At 44.2% G+C, this 24,376-nt stretch overlaps 1 protein-coding gene across 1 annotated transcript in view; it reads right to left on the bottom strand.

Moving 5' to 3' along the window:
• Positions 1 to 24,376, bottom strand: part of aamp (angio-associated, migratory cell protein) — a 54,484-nt gene that overhangs the window by 12,236 nt on the left and 17,872 nt on the right. The window contains exons 8-10 of the mRNA XM_072261084.1: positions 20,043 to 20,155; positions 17,490 to 17,580; positions 15,563 to 15,717 (exon numbers count right to left, since the gene is read on the bottom strand). Coding sequence (XP_072117185.1) covers positions 15,563 to 15,717; positions 17,490 to 17,580; positions 20,043 to 20,155 — 359 coding nt within the window. The remainder of the gene's footprint in view (positions 1 to 15,562; positions 15,718 to 17,489; positions 17,581 to 20,042; positions 20,156 to 24,376) is intronic.

Here is a 24,376-nt window from a genome sequence, read left to right as displayed (position 1 = left end):
AGCAAAATTAGGGCACATGGTATTGGGGGCAGAGTACTGACATGGATTGAAAATTGGCTGGCTGACAGAAAACAAAGAGTAACGATTAACGGGTCCCTTTCGGAATGGCAGGCGGTGACCAGTGGGGTACTGCAGGGTTCAGTGCTGGGACCGCAGCTGTTTACAATATATATTAATAATTTAGATGAGGGAATTAAAAGTAACATTAGCAGATTTGCCGATGACACAAAGCTGGGTGGCAGTGTGAAATGTGAGGAGGATGTTATGAGAATGCAGGGTGACTTGGACAGGCTGGGTGATTGGGCAGATGCATGGCAGATGCAGTTTAATGTGGATAAATGTGAGGTTATCCACTTTGGTGGTAAGAACAGGAAGGCAGATTATTATCTAAATGGAGTCAAGTTAGGAAAAGGGGAAGTACAACGAGATCTAGGTGTTCCTGTACATTAGTCACTGAAAGCAAGCATGCAAGTACAGCAGGCAGTGAAGAAAGCTAATGGCATGCTGTCCTTCATAACAAGGGGAATTGAGTATAACAGCAAAGAGGTCCTTCTGCAGCTGTACAGGGCCCTGGTGAGACCACACCTGGAGTATTGTGTGCAGTTGTGGTCTCCAAATTTGAAGAAGGACATTCTTGCTATGGAGGGAGTGCAGCGTAGGTTCACAAGGTTAATTCCTGGGATGGCGGGACTGTCATATGTCGAAAGACTGGAGCGACTGGGCTTGTATACTCTGGAATTTAGAAGGCTGAGAGGGGATCTTATTGAAACATATAAGATTATTAAGGGATTGGACACGTTGGAGGCAGGAAGCATGTTCCCACTGATGGGTGAGTCCAGAACCAGAGGCCACAGTTTAAGAATAAGGGGTAGACCATTTAGAATGGAGTTGAGGAAAAACTTTTTCACCCAGAGAGTGGTGGATATATGGAATGCTCTGCCCCAGAAGGCTGTGGAGGCCAAGTCTCTGGATGCTTTCAAGAAAGAGATGGATAGAGCTCTTAAAGATAGCAGAATCACAGGTTATGGGGATAAGGCAGGAACTGGATACTGATTGTGGATGATCAGCCATGATGACAGTGAATGGCAGTGCTGGCTCGAAGGGCCGAATGGCTTACTCCTGCACCTATTATCTATTGTCTGTTGATGTTTCCCTCACACTGCCCTTAAATATTTCACCTCTCACCCTTAACCCATAACCTCTAGTTCTAATCTCACTCAACCTCAGCAGAAAAAAAAACTGTTTGCATTTACCCTATCTGCACCCCTTTAAATGTGTATACCTCTCTCTCTGCACAGTAGCATAGTGAATACTGTATCACTTTACAGCATCAGTTGTAAGATTGGGGTGCAATTCCCACCAGTGTCTGTAAAGTTCAAAGTTCAAGGTTGAAAAGCAAATTTATTATTAAACTACATGTACGTCATCATATACAACCCCGAGAATCATTTTCTTGCAGGCATTCAGATTAAATACAAGAAAGACCACACCCAACGGGACAAACAACAAATATGAAAAATACTAGAAACTACAAATAAAAGAAAAATAATAATAATAAAAAATAAATAGGCAATAACTATTGAGAATGTGAGATGAAGAGTCCTTGAAAGTGAGTCTGCTGTACCTTCTCCCTGAGGACAGCAACAAGAAGAGAGCGTGGCTTGGATGTGGGGTCCTCGATGATGAGTGCTCTGTGTGGATGTGCTCAACAGTGGGGAGGGCTTTACCCATGATGGACTGTGGTATATTCATTGTTCTTTTGTAAACTTTTCCATACAAAGGCATTGGTGCTTCCGTACAAGGCTGTGATACAACCAGTCAATATACTCTCCACCACCACACATCTCTAAATGTTTGTCAGAATTTTAGATGACATGCCAAATCTACGCAAACCTCTAAGGAAGTTGAGGAACTGCCGTACTTTCTCTGTAATGTCACTTTCATGTTGGATCTAGGACAGATCCTCTGAAATGATAACACCAAGGAATTTTAAATTGCTGACACTCTCCATCTCCGATTCCCCAATGAGGACTGACTTTTGGACCTCCAGTTTCCTCCTCCTGAAGTCAATCATCTCCTTGGTCTTGCTGACATTGAGTGAGAGGTTAGGTGTTATGACACCACTCTAGCAGATTTTAAATCTCCCTCCTATATGCAATTCATCACCATCTTTGATTCAGCTAATGACAGTGGTGTCATCAACAAACTAGTGAGTACAGCAGGGGCTAAGCACACAACCTTGAGGTGCACCTGTGCTGATGGAGATTGTGGAGATGTTGTGCCAACCAGAACTGACTGGGGTCTGCAAGTGGGGAGATCGAGGATCCAGTTACACAAGGAGGTATTGAGGCCTAGATCTTGAAGCTTATTGATTAGTTTTGAGGGGATAGTATTTAATGCCGAGGCTTCAATATAGCATCTGCTATGGAGCTGTTGTGACGGTAGACAAACTGGAGTGGATCCAGGTCACTCCTCAGGCAGGAATTGATATGTTTCATCACCAACCTCTCAAAGCACTTCATCACAGTGCTACTGGACAATCATCATTGAGGCAGGTTACCAAGATTTTCATCAGCAGTGGTATAATTGAAGCCTGCTTGAAGCAGATGGGTACCTCAGATCGCCAAAGCACAAGGTTTAAGATATCAGTGAACAATCCAGCCAGTTGATCAGTCTTTAGTACTCCGACAGGGACCCCTTCTGGGCTGGAGACTTTCCATGGGTTCACCCATCTGAAGAACGATCTCACATCAACCTTAGAGACTGAAACCACAGGGTCTTCGAGGTGTGGAAGTTCTTTAAGCAAGCCTTAAAGGAATTGAACTCATCAGGGAGCAAAGCCTTTTTCACATCTATATCGCTTGGTTTCACTTTGTATGGGGTGATCACTTTCCAGTTCTGCCACAGCTTTGAGCATCCTTCAGTGGTTCAAGTTTGGTCTGAAATTACCACTTTGCTCTCAAGTTTGTACTTTCTCCCCGTGACCACGTGGGTTTCCTCCCACATTCCAAAGATGTATGGGTTAGGGTTAAAAAGTTGTGGACATGCCTCGTGGGTGTACAAAGCATGGCAACACTCATCGCCTGCCACCCACCCTCCCCAGCCAGCAATGTGCATTATTTGTTTACCTTTTCTATTATTTGCATGATTTAATCTCCACCCGCCCCCCCCCCAACACATTAGATGTTTGACAGTCTTTGTGTGGGGTTTTTCATGGAGTCTATTGTGTTTCCTTGTATTGTGGCACTCTGCAAGAAAATCGCAAGTTTGTACATGGTATACATACTTTGATAACAATTGTACTTTGAGAAACTTAGTGAGAGTGTATTCCATTGGAAAACCTTTCCAAGAGAAGCAAGGCTGGATGAGCACATGGTTGAAGAATCGGAGAACAGCAGAGGTCAGAAGGGGAGCGGTAAGAGACGGACTCACTGAATTCCTGAAGAGAAGATTTAAACTTCCTTACTCTGACTCTTTGACCACGTGCTCATCCAGACTCACTACAACTTTCAGCTTGTACTCTCTCCCCTCCCCTTACCTTCTTATTCTAGCCCCTACTCCCTTCCTTTCCAGTCCTGACAAAGGGTCTCAGTCTGTAATGTCAACTATTATTCCTCTCCATAGATGCTGCCTGACCTGCTGAGTACTTCCAGCATCGGCAGGATCTCTTGTGCTTATCATGTATCTCTCCAAGTGTCTTTTAAAAGTTGTTATAGATGCTGCCTTAACCACTACGCCTGGTTGCTACACTACCCTTTGTGTAAACAGCACCACACACAAAATGCTGGAGGAACTCTGCAAGCCAGGGACCATCTACTGGGGTGTGGGGGAGGATTAGCGGCATTTCAGGCCAAGATCCTCCATCAGGACTGGAAAAGAAGGGAGAAGAAGCCAGAATGGGAATGCTGGGAGAGGCCAAGGACAAGCTGGAAAATGACAGGTAAGACCAGGTGAGGGGGTGAAGTAAGAGCAGCAGGTGATAAGTGGAAGAGGTAAAGAGCTGAAGAAGAAGTAATCTGATAGGAGAGGAGAGTAGGTCATGCGAAAAAGGGAAGGAGGACGGGCACCAGGGGGAAGTGTTGGGCACCAGAGGGAAGTGTTGGGCAGGAAAGGGGAAAAGAAGGGGTGAGAGGGGAGCCAGAATGAGGAATGGAAAAAAGAGATAAAGGGGTGGGTGAAGAAATGACCAGAAATTAGATAAATCGATGTTCATGCCATTTGGTTGGAATATGAGGTGCTGCTTCTCCAACCTGAGAGTGGCCTCATCATGGCAGTAGAGGAGGCCACGGACAGTCAAGTGGAATAGGAATGGGAATGGGAAATAGAATTAAAAGGGAGAGGGGAAGATGGGTGGGTGGCTGAGGTGATAAGTGAGACCAGAAGAGGGGAAGGTGCGTGGGTTGTTTTATATCTTTTGTATAAAGCAAGCTGCCAGAGGAAGTGACTGAGTCAGGTACAACAGTATTTAAAAAACAATTGCGTAGGTACACAGAGGGTGGGGTTTGGTGGGATATTGGCCAAACACAGCAAATTGGGATTAGTTGTGTGGCACCACTGTCAGCATGGACTAGCTGGGTCAAAGGGTCTATATCTATGCTGTAGTGCTCTATGACTGAGGTCAGTCCTCTGGAATATAAACAGAAAATGCCAGAAACACTCAGCAAATCCGGCAACATCTGTGCAACTTCAAAAGTTAATGTTTCACTTTTAAGGTCCTCTTTACTCCTGCTCTTGAATTGAGCTGTAAAATTGTTACTTTTTTTCTTATAATTTAATGTTTCTATGCTTGCTTCTATTTTTATACATTCACCTATATACAGTGAATTTTCCAGTAATTACAGTACACTTGCATCTATTTACTAGAAACTTTTTAGTTTCGGTAGCAGGTATCACAATACTTGAATTTTATTAGATAACAGTTATCAATGAAATTTCTGTTATCCTTAGTCTGGTATGAGAAGTCCGTGACTACTTTTTAGTTGGCTCTTTCTTTGCTTTTGCATTAAGTTATAAGCCTCATTCTTGGCTTCCGAAGAATCTTTGGATTGCAAAAACATTGCTGAGTGCTCCCAGAAATGAGTTTCCAGCATCTGCAGTGTTTAATTTTCAAACTTTCGGTGGAGTTTTGTCAATGCAAGTTCCAAAGGCATTATCTCTTTAACTTCATAATCATTGCTATGCAGCAAAATAAACTCTTGACGTCACAAAATTCTTGGGCAACGTCACTCAGTGGGACATAAAAGTTGAGACAACTTTTTCCAGTGAAAGACATGAAGCAGTCATGCTTACTAATAAAATGCTTCAAATGAATCATGCTCAGTAAAAGCCACAAGCAGGAAAAGCAGAAGAATATTGACGTGAAAAATTTCTCAATCCGCAAATGCATCCTGATCTGCTGAGTGTTACTCAGCATCCAACCTTACTTAGAAGGGTTCATAAATATTTCAATACAATTATAACACACAGTTGAGCAAGTTGTGGATTTTCTGGCTGAGCAAGCTAGGGGCTTTCTCTTTGGAACAAAGGAGAATGAGAGGTGACTTGACAGAGACTTTTGTCTCTACTTTTTGACTCTACTTTTCGTGATTTTTATTAACGACCTGGATGTGGGGGTAGAAGGGTGGGTTGGCAAGTTTGCAGACGACACAAAGGTTGGTGGTGTTGTAGATAGTGTAGAGGATTGTCAAAGATTGCAGAGAGACATTGATAGGATGCAGAAGTGGGCTGAGAAGTGACAGATGGAGTTCAACCCGGAGAAGTGTGAGGTGGTACACTTTGGAAGGACAAACTCCAAGGCAGAGTACAAAGTAAATGGCAGGATACCTGGTAGTGTGGAGGAGCAGAGGGATCTGTGGGTACATGTCCACAGATCCCCGAAAGTTGCCTCACAGGTGGATAGGGTAGTTAAGAAAGCTTATGGGGTGTTAGCTTTCATAAGTCGAGGGTTAGAGTTTAGGAGTCGCAATGAATAAAACTCTGGTTAGGCCACACTTGGAGTATTGTGTCCAGTTCTGGTTGCCTCACTATAGGAAGGATGTGGAAGCATTGGAAAGGGTAAAGAGGAGATTTACCAGGATGCTGCCTGGTTTAGAGAGTATACATTATGATCAGAGATTAAGGGAGCTAGGGCTTTACTCTTTGGAGAGAAGGAGGATGAGGGGAGACATGATAGAGGTGTATAAGATAATAAGAGGAACAGATAGAGTGGATAGACAGCACCTCTTCCCCAGGGCACCACTGCTCAATACAAGAGGACATGGCTTTAATGTAAGGGGTGGGAAGTTCAAGGGGGATATTAGAGGAAGGTTTTTTACTCAAGAGAGTGGTTGGTGCGTGGAATGCACTGCCTGAGTCAGTGGTGGAGGCAGATACACTAGTGAAGTTTAAGAGGCTACTAGACAGGTATATGGAGGAATTTAAGGTGGGGGGTTATGTGGGAGGCAGGGTTTGAGGGTCGGCACAGCATTGTGGGCCAAAGGGCCTGTACTGTGCTGTACTATTCTATGTTCTATAGATCTACAAGTTGATAAGAGGCATAGAACGAGTGGACAGCCTGAGACATTTTTGCAGGATGGAAATACATAATATGAAGGGGCATAATTTTAAGGTAACTGGAGAAAAGTATAGAGGGAATATTAGTGGTGAGTTGTTTTTATTTTTAGAGAGTAGTAGGAATGTACAATACCCTGATGGAGGTGGTGGTAAAGGCAGATACATTAGGGACATTTAAGAGACTCTTAGATAGGTGCATGGATGTAGAAAAATGGAGGATTATGTAGGAGGGCAGGGTTAGATTGACCTTAGAATATGTTAAAAAGTCAGCACAACATCATGGGCTGAAGGGCCTGTAATGTGTTGTACCGTTCTATGTTCTGTTTTGGGTTTTGAAAATCAGGGAACTGGATACTCAGCTTCTTCATTGTCATACCTCAATTAGCCAGAAATGCGAACATTTCCTCCTTTCTTACCATTAACACAAGTGCACCTCCAGGTTGCATGCTTAACCTCCTGCTCTATTCTCTATACACCCATGACTGTGTGGCTAAGCGTTGCTCTGATGCAATCTTCAAGTTCAATGTCGATATTACTGTTGTTGACGAATCACTGGTGGCAATGACCCAGTTTACCAGAGCAAGAAAGGCACATGGATGGCAGAAAACTGGAGGGCTATGTGGGAGAAAATGGTTAGATTGATCTTCGAGTAGCTTGAAAAGTTGGTACAGCTTTCCTGCGCTATGCAGTGGTGGTGGCGGAGGCTAGTGGGGATAAGCTCCCACTACCTATTAAGTGCTCCCAATCGCATGTATCTCAGGTAGCCTCAAACAATCAAGTTCAGTTTCTAACCTTCATGCGTGTCTTAGCTAGTAAGGCCGATGGAACCGTTGCTATTGATGGGCAGCTCACAGTGGAGAAGAAAGCTCAGATCTCATACCTCCACTGCCTTACATCTATACCTACTCATGGGGGAGACTTTGGGAGGAAACCCTGAGGGAAAAAAATCTAGAGCTGGAGTCCAAAGGCAGTCACTGAGTTCAACGCTGACTGCCAGCTCCTGTGACAGTGCTGGTGCCAACCTATATCAATCTCTGTTATCCCTTTGGATTCATAAGCTGTGTGGAAAGAGGCAGTCTGCCGCATGGGCAACAGTTTGCTCTCCATATCAACCTGCCCCGCTGCTCAGGTAGGATGCAACATCCACGGTTGACCCTGACCAGCAGAGGGACTCAAATTACTGGGTATTAACATATTAGATGACCTATCCTGAGCCCTGTGAAGAGACACAAACATAAAGAGAGCATGCCAGGATCTTTCTTAGGTTGAGGAGGTTCAGCTTGTCACTGAACACTAACCAACTTCATTATATGTACTGCTGTAGGTATCCTGACTGGTTGCATCATGGTCTGGTAGAGCAATTCGAGTGCACAGGAATGTAAGAAACTGCAGAATAGTGGATTCAACCCAATATCTCACAGGCACATCCCTCCTCACCATGGGATAGTACCTACGGAAGCTCCTGGGAAGGCAACATCCCCACCATCTCTCACAGTTCCCAGAAGCCTAAAATCCCACACCACCAGGTTCGGAATCAGCTACTTCCCTTCAACCGTTTGGTTCATGTACCAACTAGCAAAACCCCATCACTACAGTTTAACAACGCTGATCACTTCCACTAAGATTGACCCCCCCGCCATTTGTGCTTTTTCATATAAAAATTGCGTACAACTATTTTACTATATAAACTATTTTACTTGTTTACTCTATGCTTTCATTCTGAATGCTACTTATCTGATGCTCTGTGCCTGGGATGTTGCTGCAAATAAGGTTTTCTTTGAACCTGTGCACTCACAGACTTGTGCATCTGACAATAAACTTGACTTTAACTTTGATAGAGAAGGTTTAGGAATATCAAGAAAATGTCAAAGTACCTTAAAAGTTGTTAATGTACCTGTCTTAACAACTTCCTCTAGAAGTTCCTTCCATGTTGAGAACTCATCGTCACAATGCATCTGAAACTCGGCAATCTCACCCAACCTCATCAACCAAACAGACAGTATTGGGGATGCATAAGTTAGCAACCAGGGTGCCCAACAGTCCCCCTTGACTTGTGGCACGGAACGAGTTAGAACGCCCTCTCAACTTTCTCTACAGATTTACAGAAAACAGGTTGTGCAACGGTACCGCGCTGGCCAGAACCAAACAATGAAATAGAACCATTGAACCTGCCAACCCGAGGATTCCTCGAGGTGTTGAAAGTGACCTCGGCTTCATAAGTGCAGTCAAGAACCATCTTTGAGGGTTATGAGACCATACGTGATTGGTCAATCCACTAACCGGAACAGTATAAAGGTAGCTTGCTGAACACCAGCTCTGTCCCGACTAACATTCAGATTCCAATCTGAATCCTTGACAACGTAATTTGCTCCGTTGTGATCATCATCATCTTTGCCTTTGTGTGCTGCTACCATTGTTCCATTTGTGTCAACTCGCTGCCATCGTCAACATCTGACAGGCATTCCCAGTTTGTGTTTTTATTTTAATTTAGCCCTGTTAATGATGGATAAATACGTATGGCGCAATCTCTATGAGTCTGAAGGTGGTGAGGCCTTGAATTCTAATCCCGCTAAGAAACAGAAACTACAGGAAGTGCGTCAATAGAATGTTACATACCTGGAGTACGGTTTTATTCCGTTCCCATCAGATCAGCGACACCCCATGCGTCTAATTTGTAATACTTTACTGTCTAATGAAACCATCAAGATTGCAGGAACACTTCCGTAAAAGCACCCTGAAAAGGCTACTTATGGTATACTCAGTTCCAGGAGATGAAAGAAGCATTTGAAAAGCGTTGCACACTCGAGTCATTTGCCAAGAAAGCTAAGAAAAAAATTACCATTATAGTGATCTCATTGCTTCTTATAACATTTCTAAAATGATGGCAAAGTGTGGAAAACCTTATACAGTTGGTAAAAGAGTAATAATCCCTGCTGTATCAGAAGTGCTCACCACTGTTCCCAAAATAGATACCAGTATTTTGAGTAGTAACTCTGTAGCTCATCATATTAACGAAATAAGTGAAGACATTGAGTATCAACATGCACAGAGCTACAAAAAACAGAATTTGAGATACAACTGGATGAGCCAACTGTTCGAGACAGAGGCATTGCTAATGCCATATGTACGGTTTATCAAAGATGGAAAAGTTTATGAAGAGATACTCTTTCGTAAAAAGTTAAAAACAAATACAAACGTTTGTATTAATGGAGAATCAATCTACAACAAACTCAAATTGCATATTGAGGATAAAAGCATTCCAATCAGGAACATGATTTCTTGTGCAACAGATGGAGCATCCTACATGACAGGTCACCATGCTGGTTTAATGGCATTTATGAAAAAAGAAATTCCGGGTCTGTTCACAATCCATTGTGTAATTCATCATCAACACCTTCCAGTCAAAAACCTCAGCCATCAACCTTTTTCAAGCATGACTTTTTCAAGCTATCAACAAAATTAAAGCTCATCCATTAAATACAGGTGTCCCCCGCTTTTCGAACATTCGCTTTACAAAACCTCACTGTTACGAAAGACCTACATTAGTACCCTGTTTTCGCTAACAGAAGGTGTTTTCACTGTTACGAAAAAAGCAGCGCGCGAAAAAAATCCCCGCGCGCCCCGAGCAGCCACTCTCCCCCAGATTCGGAACAGCATTCTCGCCGGCATTGCTTAAACACGTGCTTGTGAGCAGCCGTTTGCAAGATGAGTTCTAAGGTATCAGAAAAGCCTAAAAGAGCTCGTAAGGGTGTTACACTTAGCGTAAAACTAGACATAATTAAGCATTTTGATCGTGGTGAATGAAGTAAGTACAAAGTGAGTTTGGCTTGTGGAAGCTGATGAAGGTGATGTTGAAGAGGTTTTGGCATCCCATGACCAAGAACTGATAGATGAAGAGCTGATGCAACTGGAAGAGGAAAGGATAACAATCGAAACCGAATGAGTAATGATAAAGTACGACTTTAATTTTGAAAGGGTACGTAGGTTTAGGGCATGGTTTGAGTGCTTACAAAGAACTGTATGATAGAAAAATGCGTGAGGCTCAGCAGTCAAGCAAGCCTTCCACATCAGCCACAGCAGACGACGAACCTCGACCTTCAACATCGAGGCGGGCAGTCATAGGAGAAGATGAGCTGCCTGCTCTAATGGAAACAGACGATGATGAGATGACACTCAGTGTCCCACCACCCTGACCCCCAGGCCGCGGACAGATACCGATTCACGGAGAATGCAGCGGTAGCCGGGAGACACACAGCACATCTTTAAGAAAAAAGCCGAAATAAACAAGCTAATTAATTACGTGCCGGAAGGCACCTAATTAACTAGGTTGTTTATTTCAGCTTTTTTCTTAAGGATGTGCTGGGTGCATCCTGGCTACCGCTGGATCCCTGCATGCTTTGCGGCAATGTATCAGTCAGCAGCCTGGAGGGTGGGGGCCACTGCACCACCCAAACTCCGACGACTCAACCTAACACACCATCATCAGTGTGCTCAGCACTGAACCAATTCCGATAAGTGATACTACACTGTACATACATTATTTCTACTTTATATCGGCTGTGTATTTTTACGTGTTATTTGGTATGATTTGGCAGCTTCATAGATTCAAGGTTATTGGAGAGTGCTTGCGTGAGATTTGCTGCCGATAGAGCTTGCGCATGTTTCTGCCAAGAGCGCTTGCGTGAGATTTTCGCTACGGAGAACAGTTCAGGCAATGATTGTGGGAAAGTATTTCTACTTTATATAAGCTGTGTATTTATCATATCATTCCTGCTTTTACTATATGTTAATATTATTTTAGGTTTTATGTGTTATTTGGCATGATTTGGTAGGTTATTTTTGGGTCTCTGAACACTCACAAAATTTTCCCATATAAATAAATGGTAATTGCTTCTTCGCTTTACGACATTCCAGCTTACAAACCATTTCATAGGAACGCTCTACCTTCGGATGGCGGGGGAAACCTGTAGTATAATATTTCATCAGTTATGCCAAGATAATCATGAAGAGTTTGAATGCTTGCTTCTTAACACTGAAGTGCATTGGCTGTCAAAAGGCTGCTGCTTAAAACGTTTCTTTGATCTTTTTGACACTGTGGTTGAATTTTTGCTGCAAGTCAATAAGAGTTTGGGAAACAAGAATGAACCTCTATATGAAGCTGTGGCATACCTAGCCGAACTGTATAATAAAATGAACATTCTAAATATGAAACTGCTGGGTGGTAATTTCAATTTAATCCAGGCAAAAAGTGTGGTGTCCACTTTTATCAGAAAATTGGAAATATAAGCATAATATTGGGAGAAGAATGTTCTCACAGTTCCCCGCATGGCAACTATGGCACTCTCTTTCACAGATGGTGATTCGCAAGAGTACTGCTTACACCTGCAGTCACTGAAGAAGGATTTTCAGAATCGTTTCAAGGATTTGAACGATCTGGAAATTCCAGACTGGGTAATTAACGTAAGTTCCGGTGTATAAGCCGACCCAGAGCATAAGCCAATCCCCCAGTTTCAAGGTTAAAAAAGTGACTTTTTTCATGTTACCTTTGTATAAGCCGACCCCTTTTGTAAAGGTTTTTGATTTAACCCAAAAAGATTACAAGATCTTACATGCCAGTACTCAGCTTTGCCGGATCCGGAATCTGGAAATTTTGTGAACCAGTACCTGATAAGAAAATAGGCCTACACATTATAGAGCGTTATGAGCGAATTCTTAATAAATATATCAGGGAGGTAAGTTTTGGATTAGGTTCCCAATGGTAAAGAATCCTCTGAAATATAATCCCCGTGAAACCATTTAGCACCCATCATAATCTCGTTAAAACATAACACGGGGTGGTGGGATCAGTACGTGTACTCAGCATTGAGTTTGCGACCACCATGTACAAAAGATTAAAACAAATGTGATATGATGCTGGCTTCAAGCTGAAGGCTGTTGATTTTGCTAAAGGAATGAATAATTCTGCAGCTGCTAAGAAGTTTAGTGTAAACAAGAAACAAGTGAGAGAGTGGAGAAAGGCAGAGGACACGCTGAGGGAAATGCCAAAGACAAAATGTGCAAACTATGGGAGAACATGTCAGTGGCCAGAACTGGAAGAAAACGTTTTAGAGTGGGTGAATCGCCAGTGATCATCTGGATACATTGTTACCAGAAAAATGATTCGAGTTCAAGCATTGAAATGGGCCGAAAAACACCCTGAGGTCAGCGAAAATTTCAAAGCTACGTGATTATGAACAGATGTGATTTTGTGTTGAGATAAAAAAACAAAGATTGCTCAGAAGTTGCCAAGCGACCTTGAGAATAAGATTACGGCCTTCCAATCGTTTGTAATCAAGTATCGAAAGGCACATTCTTACCCACTCTCACTGACTGGTAACATGGACAAGATACCAATATTCTTTGATTTTGCTGGCAACCACACTGTCAATCAGAAGGGGGAGAAAACAGTCCTTGTCAAAACAACTGGACACGAGAAGCAACATTTTACTGTTGTGTTAACGTGTATGGTTGATGGGACCAAACTACCACCAATGGTGATTTCTAAAAGGAAAACATTCCCAAAGAAAGAAAAATTCCCGTGGGGTGTTGTTGTTTACATTCAAGAACACGGCTGAATGGACGAAGCAGATTGCTTGAAGTTGGTTAAAGAGGTGTGGCGTCGACGTCCCGAGGGCTTCAGGAAGGAAAAGTTGCTACTTGTCTGGGACATGTTCAAAGCGCACTTGTCAGGTGAGACAAAAGCAGCATTGAAAGCTGAAAATACGGACATTGCAGTCATCCCCACTGGTTTGACGTCCGTGCTCCAGCCACTAGATGTGAGTTTAAACAAACCACTCAAAGAATTCATGCATCGACAGTGGAACAAATGGATGATATCTGGAAATCAGTCATTCACTCCAGCGGGAAATATGAGGGCCACATCTCTAGCTACAGTTTGCGAGTGGGTAGTGCAATCGTGGGAGGAAATGAAGGCCGAGTGCATTGTGAAGGCCTTCAAGAAGTGCAGCATCAGCAATGCTTTGGATGGCACTGAAGATCATTTGCTTTGGGAAGAAGACGATGGAGATTTGGCATCCCGTAAAGCTGCAAATGACGGTGTTGAAGCAGAAATTGACAATCCTTATGGCCACTGCCGAAGAATGGGATGCGATTTTTGGAGAGTCAGATAATGAAGAGTGTAAGCGTTCCAAGCTCTGAACATTTGATGACAACAGTGTGTACAAGTAAATTGAGAAACAGAATGTGTTTTGTAGATATTTTCTTTTGTGTAGATTTCATAAGTGTTTGTATTTTCTTTTGTATTTGACTCAAAAACAGCCAATAAATACGACCTGTCTTCCGTGTATTCGTTTTTCCAAAGTTGGCACCCTCTGTATAAGCCGACCCCCTAATCTTAGGACAAAAAATTTAGGGCCAAATTCTCCACTTATACACCGGAATTTACGGTAACCCATTTCTCTGCCAGGTGGAACAACAGGAAGCGAGCTTGCAAGAAGTTGTTACTGGAATTCAGAATGATGGAGCAGAAAAATGCATTTCAAAAATGTCAACTTTATGTGGTTACACTGTTATAAAATTTCCTGGCCTTTGGAGAACAGCCAAACTGCTCTCCATTACATTTCCATCCTTCTATCTTGTTGAAAGAGGCTTCAGTGCAGTGAACCAAATACTCACAAAACAGAAACTACTTGTACATCGTTATACATGGGGACTTGAGGCTTTTGCCTTCACAACTTAAACCAGATATTTCAACTCTTGCTGAAAACCATCAAGCTCAAGGATCACATTGATATCGAAGCTGCTGCACAGTGCACAGGTAGTGTGTAAGCTAGGTTTAAAGATAAAAATTTAAAACAGAATTTTACTCATGTTAGCATATGGTAGACATGTTTTTACACTAGAGGGGCATCAGAAAGTATATTGTGCCTAAGAAGAGTATTGGCAAGTATGAAGATGCTTTAGAGGGGGTGTTGGCAAGTATGAAGGTGCTTTAAAGGGGGTGTTGGCAAGTATGAGGGTGCTTTAGAGGGGGTGTCGGGCTAAAAGAGGTTGGGAAACACTGTATTAGATCTTTCCCTTCTCACTCCAAAGCTATGCCCTTTAGCTCTTAATTCCATAATTCTGGGGAAATGTTAGTGCATATTCACCCTATCCATGCCCCTTATGATTTTATACACCTCTTGAATATCATCTCTCAGTCCTCCAAGTTAGAGTCACAGAGGACTATGCACAGAAACAGGCCCTTCAGCCCATCTAGTCCCCGATGAACTGATATTTTGCCTTGTCCCATAGACATGTACATGGACTATAGAACTCCATACCCTCCTATCCGTGTATCTATCCAAACTCCTTTTAAATGTTGAAATTGACCCACATTCACCACTTCTGCTGGCAGCTCGTTCCATACTTGTACCACCTTCTGAGTGAAAAAGACCCCCTCCAGTTCTTGAGGTCTAGCTCTGATCTGTGACCCAACTTCAGTAGAAAAATGATTGCATTTACCCTATCCATACCCCTCAAAATTTTGTATGCTTCTATTGAATTTCCCCTCATTCTCCTGTGCTTTATGGAATACAGTCTTAACCTATTCAACCTTTCCCTGTAACTTAGGCTCTCAACATCCTTGTAAATTTTCTCTATACTCTTTTCAATCTTATTGATATCTTTCTCATAGGTAGGTGCCAGATCTGCACGTAACACTTTAAACTTAGCCTCTTGTACAACTTCTCCTGTACTCAAAACTTTGATTTACGAAAGCCAATGTGCCTACCGCTACAGTACCCATGACGCCACATTCAAGGAATTACAGATCTGTATTTCCAAGTTCCACTGGATGAAGTCCTAGCCTTCAACAAGCCAAAATTTTCCCTCAGTTCAACTGAAGTAGCAGCCCCCAGTCTCTAGTCCAGCTCAAGAATCACTGCCACATTTCAGTATGTGTGCACATGTTGGGGAGTGTAAATGCTATGTCTTGGTGGTGAGAAGATGAAGCGGAGACAGATTCACTCACTTGTTCACCACAAAGTCCAGGATTTCTGCCGCGTGCCCACAGCATTCATTTTCCATCCTTCCCGATCGGGCGTCCCAGATGCGCACAGCCCCGTCGAGGCTTCCCGTATATATAATTGGTGAGTGCTCCTCCCACAGCAACTGGACAATGCCGGCCTAAAGGATGGGAGAACTGGTCAGTGAGCCTGCACCTCAAGTCCTGGGTCAGATGGAACACTTCAGACACTGATGAATCTTAAAACACAACAGATACTGAAGATACTGGAAATCCACAGTGACCCACACAGAATGTTGGAGGAACTCAGCAGGTCAGACAGCATCTATGAAAGGGGAAAAATAAGTTGAGCTTTTGGGCCAAGACCCTTCATCAGGATCTTGTTGGATAGTGAAAAAGGATCTAGTGCTTTCCAGGCGTATATGACAAATAAACTCTTCTCAGGCTCCAGGCAGAAACAGGTATCAATCATAACCAAGGTTACAATGACAAGTTTCATCCCTGATGAAGATGAGAAGAGTGTTTATTCATCTTGTTGGATAGTGTTAATGGCTATAAAACAAAGGCTGGCAGATGACAGGATTCGGAGGAACAGAGAGATCTTGGGGTCCACGTCCATTGATCCCTCAAAGTTGCCAAACAAATTGATTAAGAAGGTGTATGGTGTGTTGGCATTCATTAGTTGGGGAACAGAGTCCAAGGGTTGCGATCTAATGTTGCAGCTCTACAAAACTCTGGTTAGACTACACTTGGAATATTGTATTCATTTCTGGTCCCATCATTATAGGAAGTATGTGAAAGATTTAGAGAGGGTGCAGAGGAGATTTACCAGGATGCTGCCTGGATTAGAGAGCATGTCTTATAAAGATAGGTTGACCGAGCTAGGGCTGTTCTCTTTGGAGCAAAGGAGGACAAAAGGTGACTTAATAGAGGTGTACAAGATGATAAGAGTGATAGATTAAGTGGATAGCCAGAGTGTTTTATCCCCTTCCAGGACTTTAATAGCTAATAGCAGGGAGCAAAATTTTAAGGTGATTGGAGAAAATGGTAGGAGTCTTAGAACACTACAACACAGAAACAGGCCCTTTGGCCCATGTAGTCCACGCCCAACTATTACTCTGTAGGAGGTATGTCAGAGGTAAGATTTTACACAGAGTGGTAGATGTGTGGGACGCACTGCTGCTACGTGTGGAGGTGTGGTGCTAGAAGCCATTTAAGAAATTCTTAGACAGGCACATGATGAAAGAAGAATGGAGGGCTATGTGGGAGAGAAGGGTCAGATTGATATTAGAGTAAGTTAAAAGGTTGGCACCACATTGTGCGCCAGTTAGGTAGGTAGGCAGCTGTGGATCCCAGGGGATCATGGGTTTGCACTTCTGGTGGACTGTGTCCTCCCCAGGGCGCAAGCCTGGGTGGGAAGATTTGAAGAACTGGCTGTTGCCTATGCAATGGGTTCCCCCTCTCCACGTCACTGATGTAGTCCAAGGGAAGGGCTAGCGCCGATACAGCTTGGCTCCAATGTTATCGCAGAGGCTGCCAGAGTGAAGTTTTAAACAACATCAAGCTGCCTTAGGGAACCCAGCTCCAGATTTCTTCCTCGGGGTTTACTTCCGAAGCCTTTCCCATGGATGGGTATGGCCGCAAGGCAGCGGAGGTTTAAAATCAGAGTTTTCCTTCTCCTACGCAAGCTGCCGTCCAAGGCTGACGAGCCCCACCTGCCCAAAGGTGGGCCAAAAGGGTCTGTGATCTATTCTATGTCTCATGCAGCCCCTTAATCTCTGATGTTCCAGAGAAATACTTCCTCTAGAAGTAATTAAGGGTGTTTCTCCAGTGTCCCACAGCTGAAGTGTACACAGAAGAGTCCCCACTCACGTACACGAAACGCTCACCCAGAATGGAAAGGGCAGACACAGTGTCTGAAGAACTCGTTTACCTGAAGCTGCCATTTGTGTCGAAGTGTCTGTGACGGAACATCCCAGATCCCAATGGTACCGTCCAGATAGCCAACGGCGATTAATGGAAGCCTGTGGGAGCCAAACAAAGATAACTAAAGTTGAAGAAAGATTCTAATGTTGATTTAAAATAGAATTTTAAGTGGGCATCACTAGCAAGCTCAGCATGCTTCACCTGTCCTTGAATCGCCTGGAGAAGACAGTGGTGATCTGCCTTCTGGAATCATTGCACACAGAGAGAAGTTACTCATTATTCACCCCACTACCACCACTGCCATTGGGGAGTACATTCTGCATTCCGTCACCGCGATACCCTGAGGTGAGTGAGCATAGTGCAGCACAGTCCAGGCCTTCTGGCCCATGATGTTGTGCCGACTTACTAACCTACTCTAAGATCAATCCAACCCTTCCCTCCTACAAAGTTCTCTATTTTTCTATCATCCATGTGCCTACTTAAGAGTCTCTTAAACATCCCCAATGTATCTGCCTTTACCACCACCCCTGACAGCACGTTCCATGCTCCCACCATTCTCTGTGTAAAAAAAAAACTTAACCCCTTCCCCATACTTTCCTCCAGTCACCTTAAAATTATGCCCCCCCCTTCATATTAACCCTGGAGAAAAGCCTCTGCTGTCCACTCTATTTATGGCTCTTATCATCTTGCACACCTCTATTAATTTACCTCTCAACATCTTTTACTCCAAAGAGAAAAGTCTTAGTTCGCTCAACATATCCTCAACATGTATAGAGGTACACAGAAAAAATGTTTTTCCTGATCCCCATGCAGAACATTTCACCATATCACTGCATTGAGGTAGAAGGGAAAACAGTAACAGAATGCAAAGGAAAGTGTTAGTTACAGAGAAAATATTGTGCCAACAGTCAGTAAGGTGCAAGGCCATAAATGAGGTAGATTATGAGGTCAAGAATCCATCCTCTCATACTACAGGACCATTCAATATTTCCCTGCAGTCCTTGAGCCTAATGGCTTTTGTATCTTCTGCCCAATGGGAGGGGGAGAAGAGGCATGTTCGGGATGGCTGAGGTCTTTGATTTTGCTGGCTGCTTTACCAAGGCTGTGAGAAGTATAGACAGAGTCCGCAGAGGGGAGGCTGGTGTCAGTGAATGATTATAAATACAATATTCAGAGCCTTGAGCTGAAACATCAGTCATCCTGTTGCCTTCACAGATGCAGCTCGGCCCGCAATTAGATCTTCATATAATAAGTTGACAGCTCCAGGAGCACGAATGAGATGGTCTGGGATGATAAGTTTCCCTGGGCCTCCAGCAATTATAGAGGCAACTGCAAAGATTAGCCAGCTCTGCTCTTTTGGTTAATAAAGCTTCAAAAAGGCGATGCCTCAAGAATGCGGCATCCATCATTAAGGACCCTCACTATCCGGGACTTGCCCTCTTCTCATTACTACCATAAGGGAGGACAGTACAGGAGCCTGAAGAGACACTCTCTCAACATTTTAGCAACAGCTTCTTCCCCTCCACCATCAGATTTCTCAATGGTCTGTGAACACTACTACATTTTTTTCATTCTCTTTTTGTACCTTTTTTTAAAATATTTCTTTTTGTAATTTATAGGATGCTTTATGTACTGCACTGTACTGCTGCCACAAAACAATAGTATCACGTCAGTGATAATAAACCTGATTCCAAAGTCTGTTCCAAAAAAGGAGTGCCGATTTGTCTGTGAAAGGGTTAATTGTGTTTTCTGCTCAGTAAATAGTAGGCTGAGTAATGTCCTATTGTATATACAGCGGTCAATTTATCTCCTGTGTGAATGGCTGGTCTGTCTACTATAAAACAAGTTTGAGATGTACAGGCTTGGCTTGGGAAACTGTTGGGCAAGGCAGAGAAGTGATTGATTTTCCCAATCTTTCACAGTTGTTTTAGACGTTCCATCATCCTCCATCTATGGTGCTAAGTTTGAAAGCTGGAGGCCGAGAAATGGAATTCCACTGTGGAAAGCTCTGAAGGTGAATTCCATATATTGTATCATCTACAGTCTTATATACTGCTGCTGCAAAACAACAAATTTCACAACATAATAAATCTATTTTTGATTCACCTGATGAACCAGTAGTGAGAAAGAGCATTAAGGATGCAGAAGGATCTCAGGGTCCAAGTTCATAGCCCCCTGAAAGTGGCTACAGGTTGATAGAGTGATTAGGAAGGCATATAGCAGGAGAATGGGGTTGAGAGGAATAATAAATCAGCCATGATGGAATGGTGGAGCAGACTTGATGGGCTGAATGGCCTAATTCTACTCCTTTGCCTTATGCCTTATTAACCATGTCTTAAGAAAGCAGAGTCATAGTGAATGATTCACATCATTATTGGGCAAGGCAGAAAGTGACTGATTTTCCCAAACTTCCAGTTGTTCCAGAAGTCCCACCATCCTCCATCAGTTCAGTTATTCTCTTGGTTGCCATGGGCCCTTTTCTCCATGCTGCACAGAGACCCTAATCCTGTTGGAATACTGAGGACAAAGGACAATCATTAATACAGAACATGTGACTTACACATTACAGAATCCCACAGACTCCACAGAATTGGAGTTACTTTCTGCTTCCTCCATTTGTCCTTTCTCTACGTGATCACTTGCGCTGTTTGGAACTGAAAAGACACCAACCACCTGTGGAAGACACAATGAGATGGTGACCACCAAGTTAAAAATAAAAGTATGTACAGTGGCATGCACAAATTTGGGCACCCCAGTCAAAATTTCTGTTACTGTGAATAGCTAAGCAAGTAAAAGATGAACTGATTTCCAAAAGGCATACAGTTGAAGATGATATTTCTTTAATATTTTAAGAAAACTTCTTTATTTCCATCTTTTACAGTTTCAAAATAACAAAAAAGGAAAAGGGCCCATAGCAAAAGTTTGGGCACCCTGCACGGCAGTACTTAGTAACACCTCCTTTGGCAAGTATCACAGCTTGTAAACACTTCCTGTAGCTAGCTAAGAGTCTTTCAATTCTTGTTTGGGGGATTTTCACCCATTCTTCCTTGCAAACGGCTTCTAGTTCTGTGAGATTCTTGGGCCGTCTTGCATGCACTGCTCTTTTAGATTAGACTAGATTAGATTATGAGGACACGCAGCCCTCTTTTATTGTCATTTAGTAATGCATGCATTAAGAAATGATACAATATTCCTCCGGTGTGATAACACAGGGCAGACCAAGACTGAAAAGCTAACAAAAACCACATAATTATAACATATAGATACAACAGTGCAACAATATCATAACTTGATGAAGAACAGGCCATGGCACAGTAAAAAAGTTCAAAGTCTCTCGAAAGTCCCACATCTCACGCAGACGGGAGAAGGAAGAAAACTCACCCCGCCATGCCCGACCACAGTCCAACTCTGAGTCATCCAAAAACTTCGAGCTCTGATCAGCCCTCCGACACCGAGTACTGAGCACCATCTCTATCCGAACGCTTCGACCTCAGCCTCGGTCACAAGCAGCAGGCAAAGGCGGGGATTTTGGGGCCTTCCCTCCGGAGATTCTCGATCGCACAGTAGCAACGGCAGTGAACTAGGCATTTCAGAAATTTCTCCAGATGTTCCTCTGCTTCTCACGCCTGTCTTCATCAAATCAGAATTGTCCACAGCCTCTACTTAACAGATACGATATCATTTCACCGGAGAGCTGCGCGCACTGCGTCGTGCTGCCATCTTCTCCTCCCGCCTCTTTTGAGGTATATCCACAGACTCTCGATGATGTTTAGGTCGGGGGGCTGTGAGGGCCATGGCAAAACCTTCAGCTTGCGCCTCTTGAGGTAGTCCACTATGGATTCTGAGGTGTGTTTAGGATCATTATTCTGTTGTAGAAGCCATCCTCTTGTCATCCTCGGCTTTTTTTTTTTACAGACAGTGTGATGCGTGCCTCCAGAATTTGCTGGTATTTAATTGAATTCATTCTTCCCTCTACCAGTAAATGTTCTCCTTGCCACTGGCTGCAACACAAGCCCAAAGCATGATCGATCCACCCCCGTGCTTAACAGTTGGAGAGGTGTTCTTTTCATGAAATTCTGCACCCTTTTTTCTCCAAACATACCTTTGCTCATTGCAGCCAAAAAGTTCTATTCTAACTTCATCAGTCCACAGGACTTGTTTCCAAAATGCATCAGGCTTGTTTAGATGTTCCTTTGAACTTTTTGAATAGAACTTTTTGGCCGCAATGCCACTGTATATGTTACCATATGCTACCTTGAGATTAGTTTCCTTGCAGGCAATTACAGGAAAATAAAGAAATACAATAGAATTTATGAAACATTAGCTGTAAATAAGACTGATAACAACCAATGCACAAAACAAGACAAAGTGAGCAAATAATTTTTAAAAAATGTAAATAACTAAGTTATAGAGCCATTAGTCCTTAGTGATTCTATAGGTTGTGGAGTCAGTTCAGCATTGAGGTGAGTGAAGTTATCCACACTGGTTCAGGAGCCTGATGGTTGTAGGGATGTAGGTATTGTAACTGCAATGCAAGACAGCGAGATGAACAAGTCACTCCTGCTTTTCTCCAGCAGCATTTCACGTCCTTGGGGCATTCCAAAGGCAGTTTACGGCAAATACAATACAGCTCTATAAAACCCTGGTGAGATCACACTTGGAATATTGTGCTCAGTCTGGTCTGAGGCCCACCACGTTCCCAGAGACCCGCGGCCTGCTACCGTGCCTGAGAGCTTGGAGTCGCGGCCCATTCCGACCAGCACCTCTCCAGAGCAGACGACCACACAGAAGTGACGTCGGAGACCTCAAGGTGCTCCAGACGCTTCCCCGGAATGACCACCGTAAAGCCCCGTTGGTGGACATCCACAGCTGCCAGAAGTGAGGCCTCTGTCACTGACCTCGGAAATCAAGCCCGAGGCTCGGCTGGAGCAGAGGCCTCCGCAACCGTGACTCAGCTCATGGATTTGTTTCAGCCAGGAGCCCGGCCCTCCGGGATTAAGTGTCGGCTTCAGGGCCCGACTCAATCAACAGCCCGGGCCCCCAGCAGCTGGAAGTGGGAGCGGAGCCTCCCCCGTCACTCGACGCAACCCGCCGATCGATCCCCGTGGGATGCGTCCACCAACCTCAAAGAGCTGACAACAACACACTGCATTGACAGAAACCTGGAAAGATGCACTATTTATTGAGGAAGCATGGGAAAAGAGCTGGGCTGCTGGTCAGATTGAAGCTGAGGGGCTTCAGGGCCCCTATGCCACCATCCTACTAGCTAATGTGCAAGCCATAGAGAACAAGGTGGATGATCTTAAAGGGAGACTCACCTACTGCAGGGAGATGCAGAACTGCTGTGTATTGTTTCACCGAGACCTGGCTCTCCCCTGCCACCCCCGACTGTGCCATCCAATCGGAGAGATTTGCGATCCATCCGATGGACATCACTGTGCCTTCGGGCAAGACGAGGGGAGGTGGTGTCTGCCTACTGATCAACACTGCGTGGTGCTCGGACACAGTGGCACTGACAAGTTCCTGCAGCCGGGACCTGGAACAGCTGTCGGTGAAGTGTCGTCCCTACTATCTGCCACGGGAATTCATCTCAGTCATACTGATAGCGTCTACATTCCCCCCCAGACGGACGTGGAGTGTGCTCTGTACATGCTGTATGCCAACATCAGTGAACTTGAGGCCAGGTATCCGGAGGCTTTGCTCATCACAGCCGGGGACTTTAACCAGGCCAACCTCAGAAAGGCGCAGCCAAAGTTATACCAACATGTCTCCTGCCCCACTAGAGGTCCGAATATACTTGACCACTGCTACACAGCAGTCAAGGATGCCTACCGTCCTGTCCCACGACCTCACTTCGGAAAATCGGACCATCAGGCCGTACTCCTCCTCCTCCCGGCTGACAAACAGAAACTGAAGCGGGAGGTCATGGTGTCAAAAGTAGTGCCGCGTTGGACAGAGGAAACGGATGAGGTCCTCTGTGACTGCTTTGAATCGATGGACTGGTTAGTATTCAACGACTCAGCAGCTAACCTCCATGAGTATGTCTCAGCTGTCATGGACTTTATTTGGAAATGAACAGAGGACTGTATGTCTCACAAGATGATCCGGGTATTCCCTAACTGGAAACCTTGGATGAATTATGAGGTCAAGTCCCTTTTGAAGGCTAGAACTGCGGCTTTTAGGTCCGGGGATAACAGTCGCTACACGGAATCCAGGCGTGAGCTCTGGAAAGCCACTAAGGGCACCAAGAGGCAATATCGAGCCAAGTTGGAAGCCCAGGCTAACCAAAGGGATGCCAGTAGACTATGGCAGGGTCTAAATGAGATTGCTGGGCGCAAAGAAAAGGCTGGGAATATCAATAACTGTGGCGCTTCTCTTCCTGACAAACTTAACGTATTCTACGCAAGATTTGAAAAGAAGAGGAGCGTCCCACTCCCTCCAGATGAACCGGACCTGGTGGCATCGAGATTCATCGTCACCAAGGGGGACGTTAGAAGGGCCTTCCTGAAGATAAATCCAAGGAAGGCGACGGGCTCAGATGGCGTCCCGGGACGGGTTCTCCGGGCCTGTGCAAGCGAGCTAGCTGGAGTGTTTGCTGACATCTTCAACTGCTCTTTGCTTCAGTCTAAGATCCCCTCATGTTTTAAGAAGGCAACAATAATCCCGTTGCCGAAGAAGAGCAAGGTGGCATGCCTGAATGACTATCGACCTGTGGCTCTGCCAGCAATTGCTATGAAGGGCTTCGAGCGATTGGTTATGGCACACATCAACCACAGCCTACCAGTCAACCTCGACGCTTTGCAATTCGCCTACCGGAGCAACAGGTCAACGGCAGATGCCATTTCTTTAGCCCTACATCCCTCCTTAGAACACCTGGAGAATAAAGACAAATAT

The sequence above is a fragment of the Mobula birostris genome, chromosome 6 (genome assembly GCF_030028105.1).
Source record: "Mobula birostris isolate sMobBir1 chromosome 6, sMobBir1.hap1, whole genome shotgun sequence".
Taxonomy (NCBI): Eukaryota; Metazoa; Chordata; class Chondrichthyes; order Myliobatiformes; family Myliobatidae; genus Mobula; species Mobula birostris.
The sequence above is the reverse complement of the archived record's forward strand: the minus strand, read 5'-3'. Positions and strand labels throughout refer to the sequence as shown.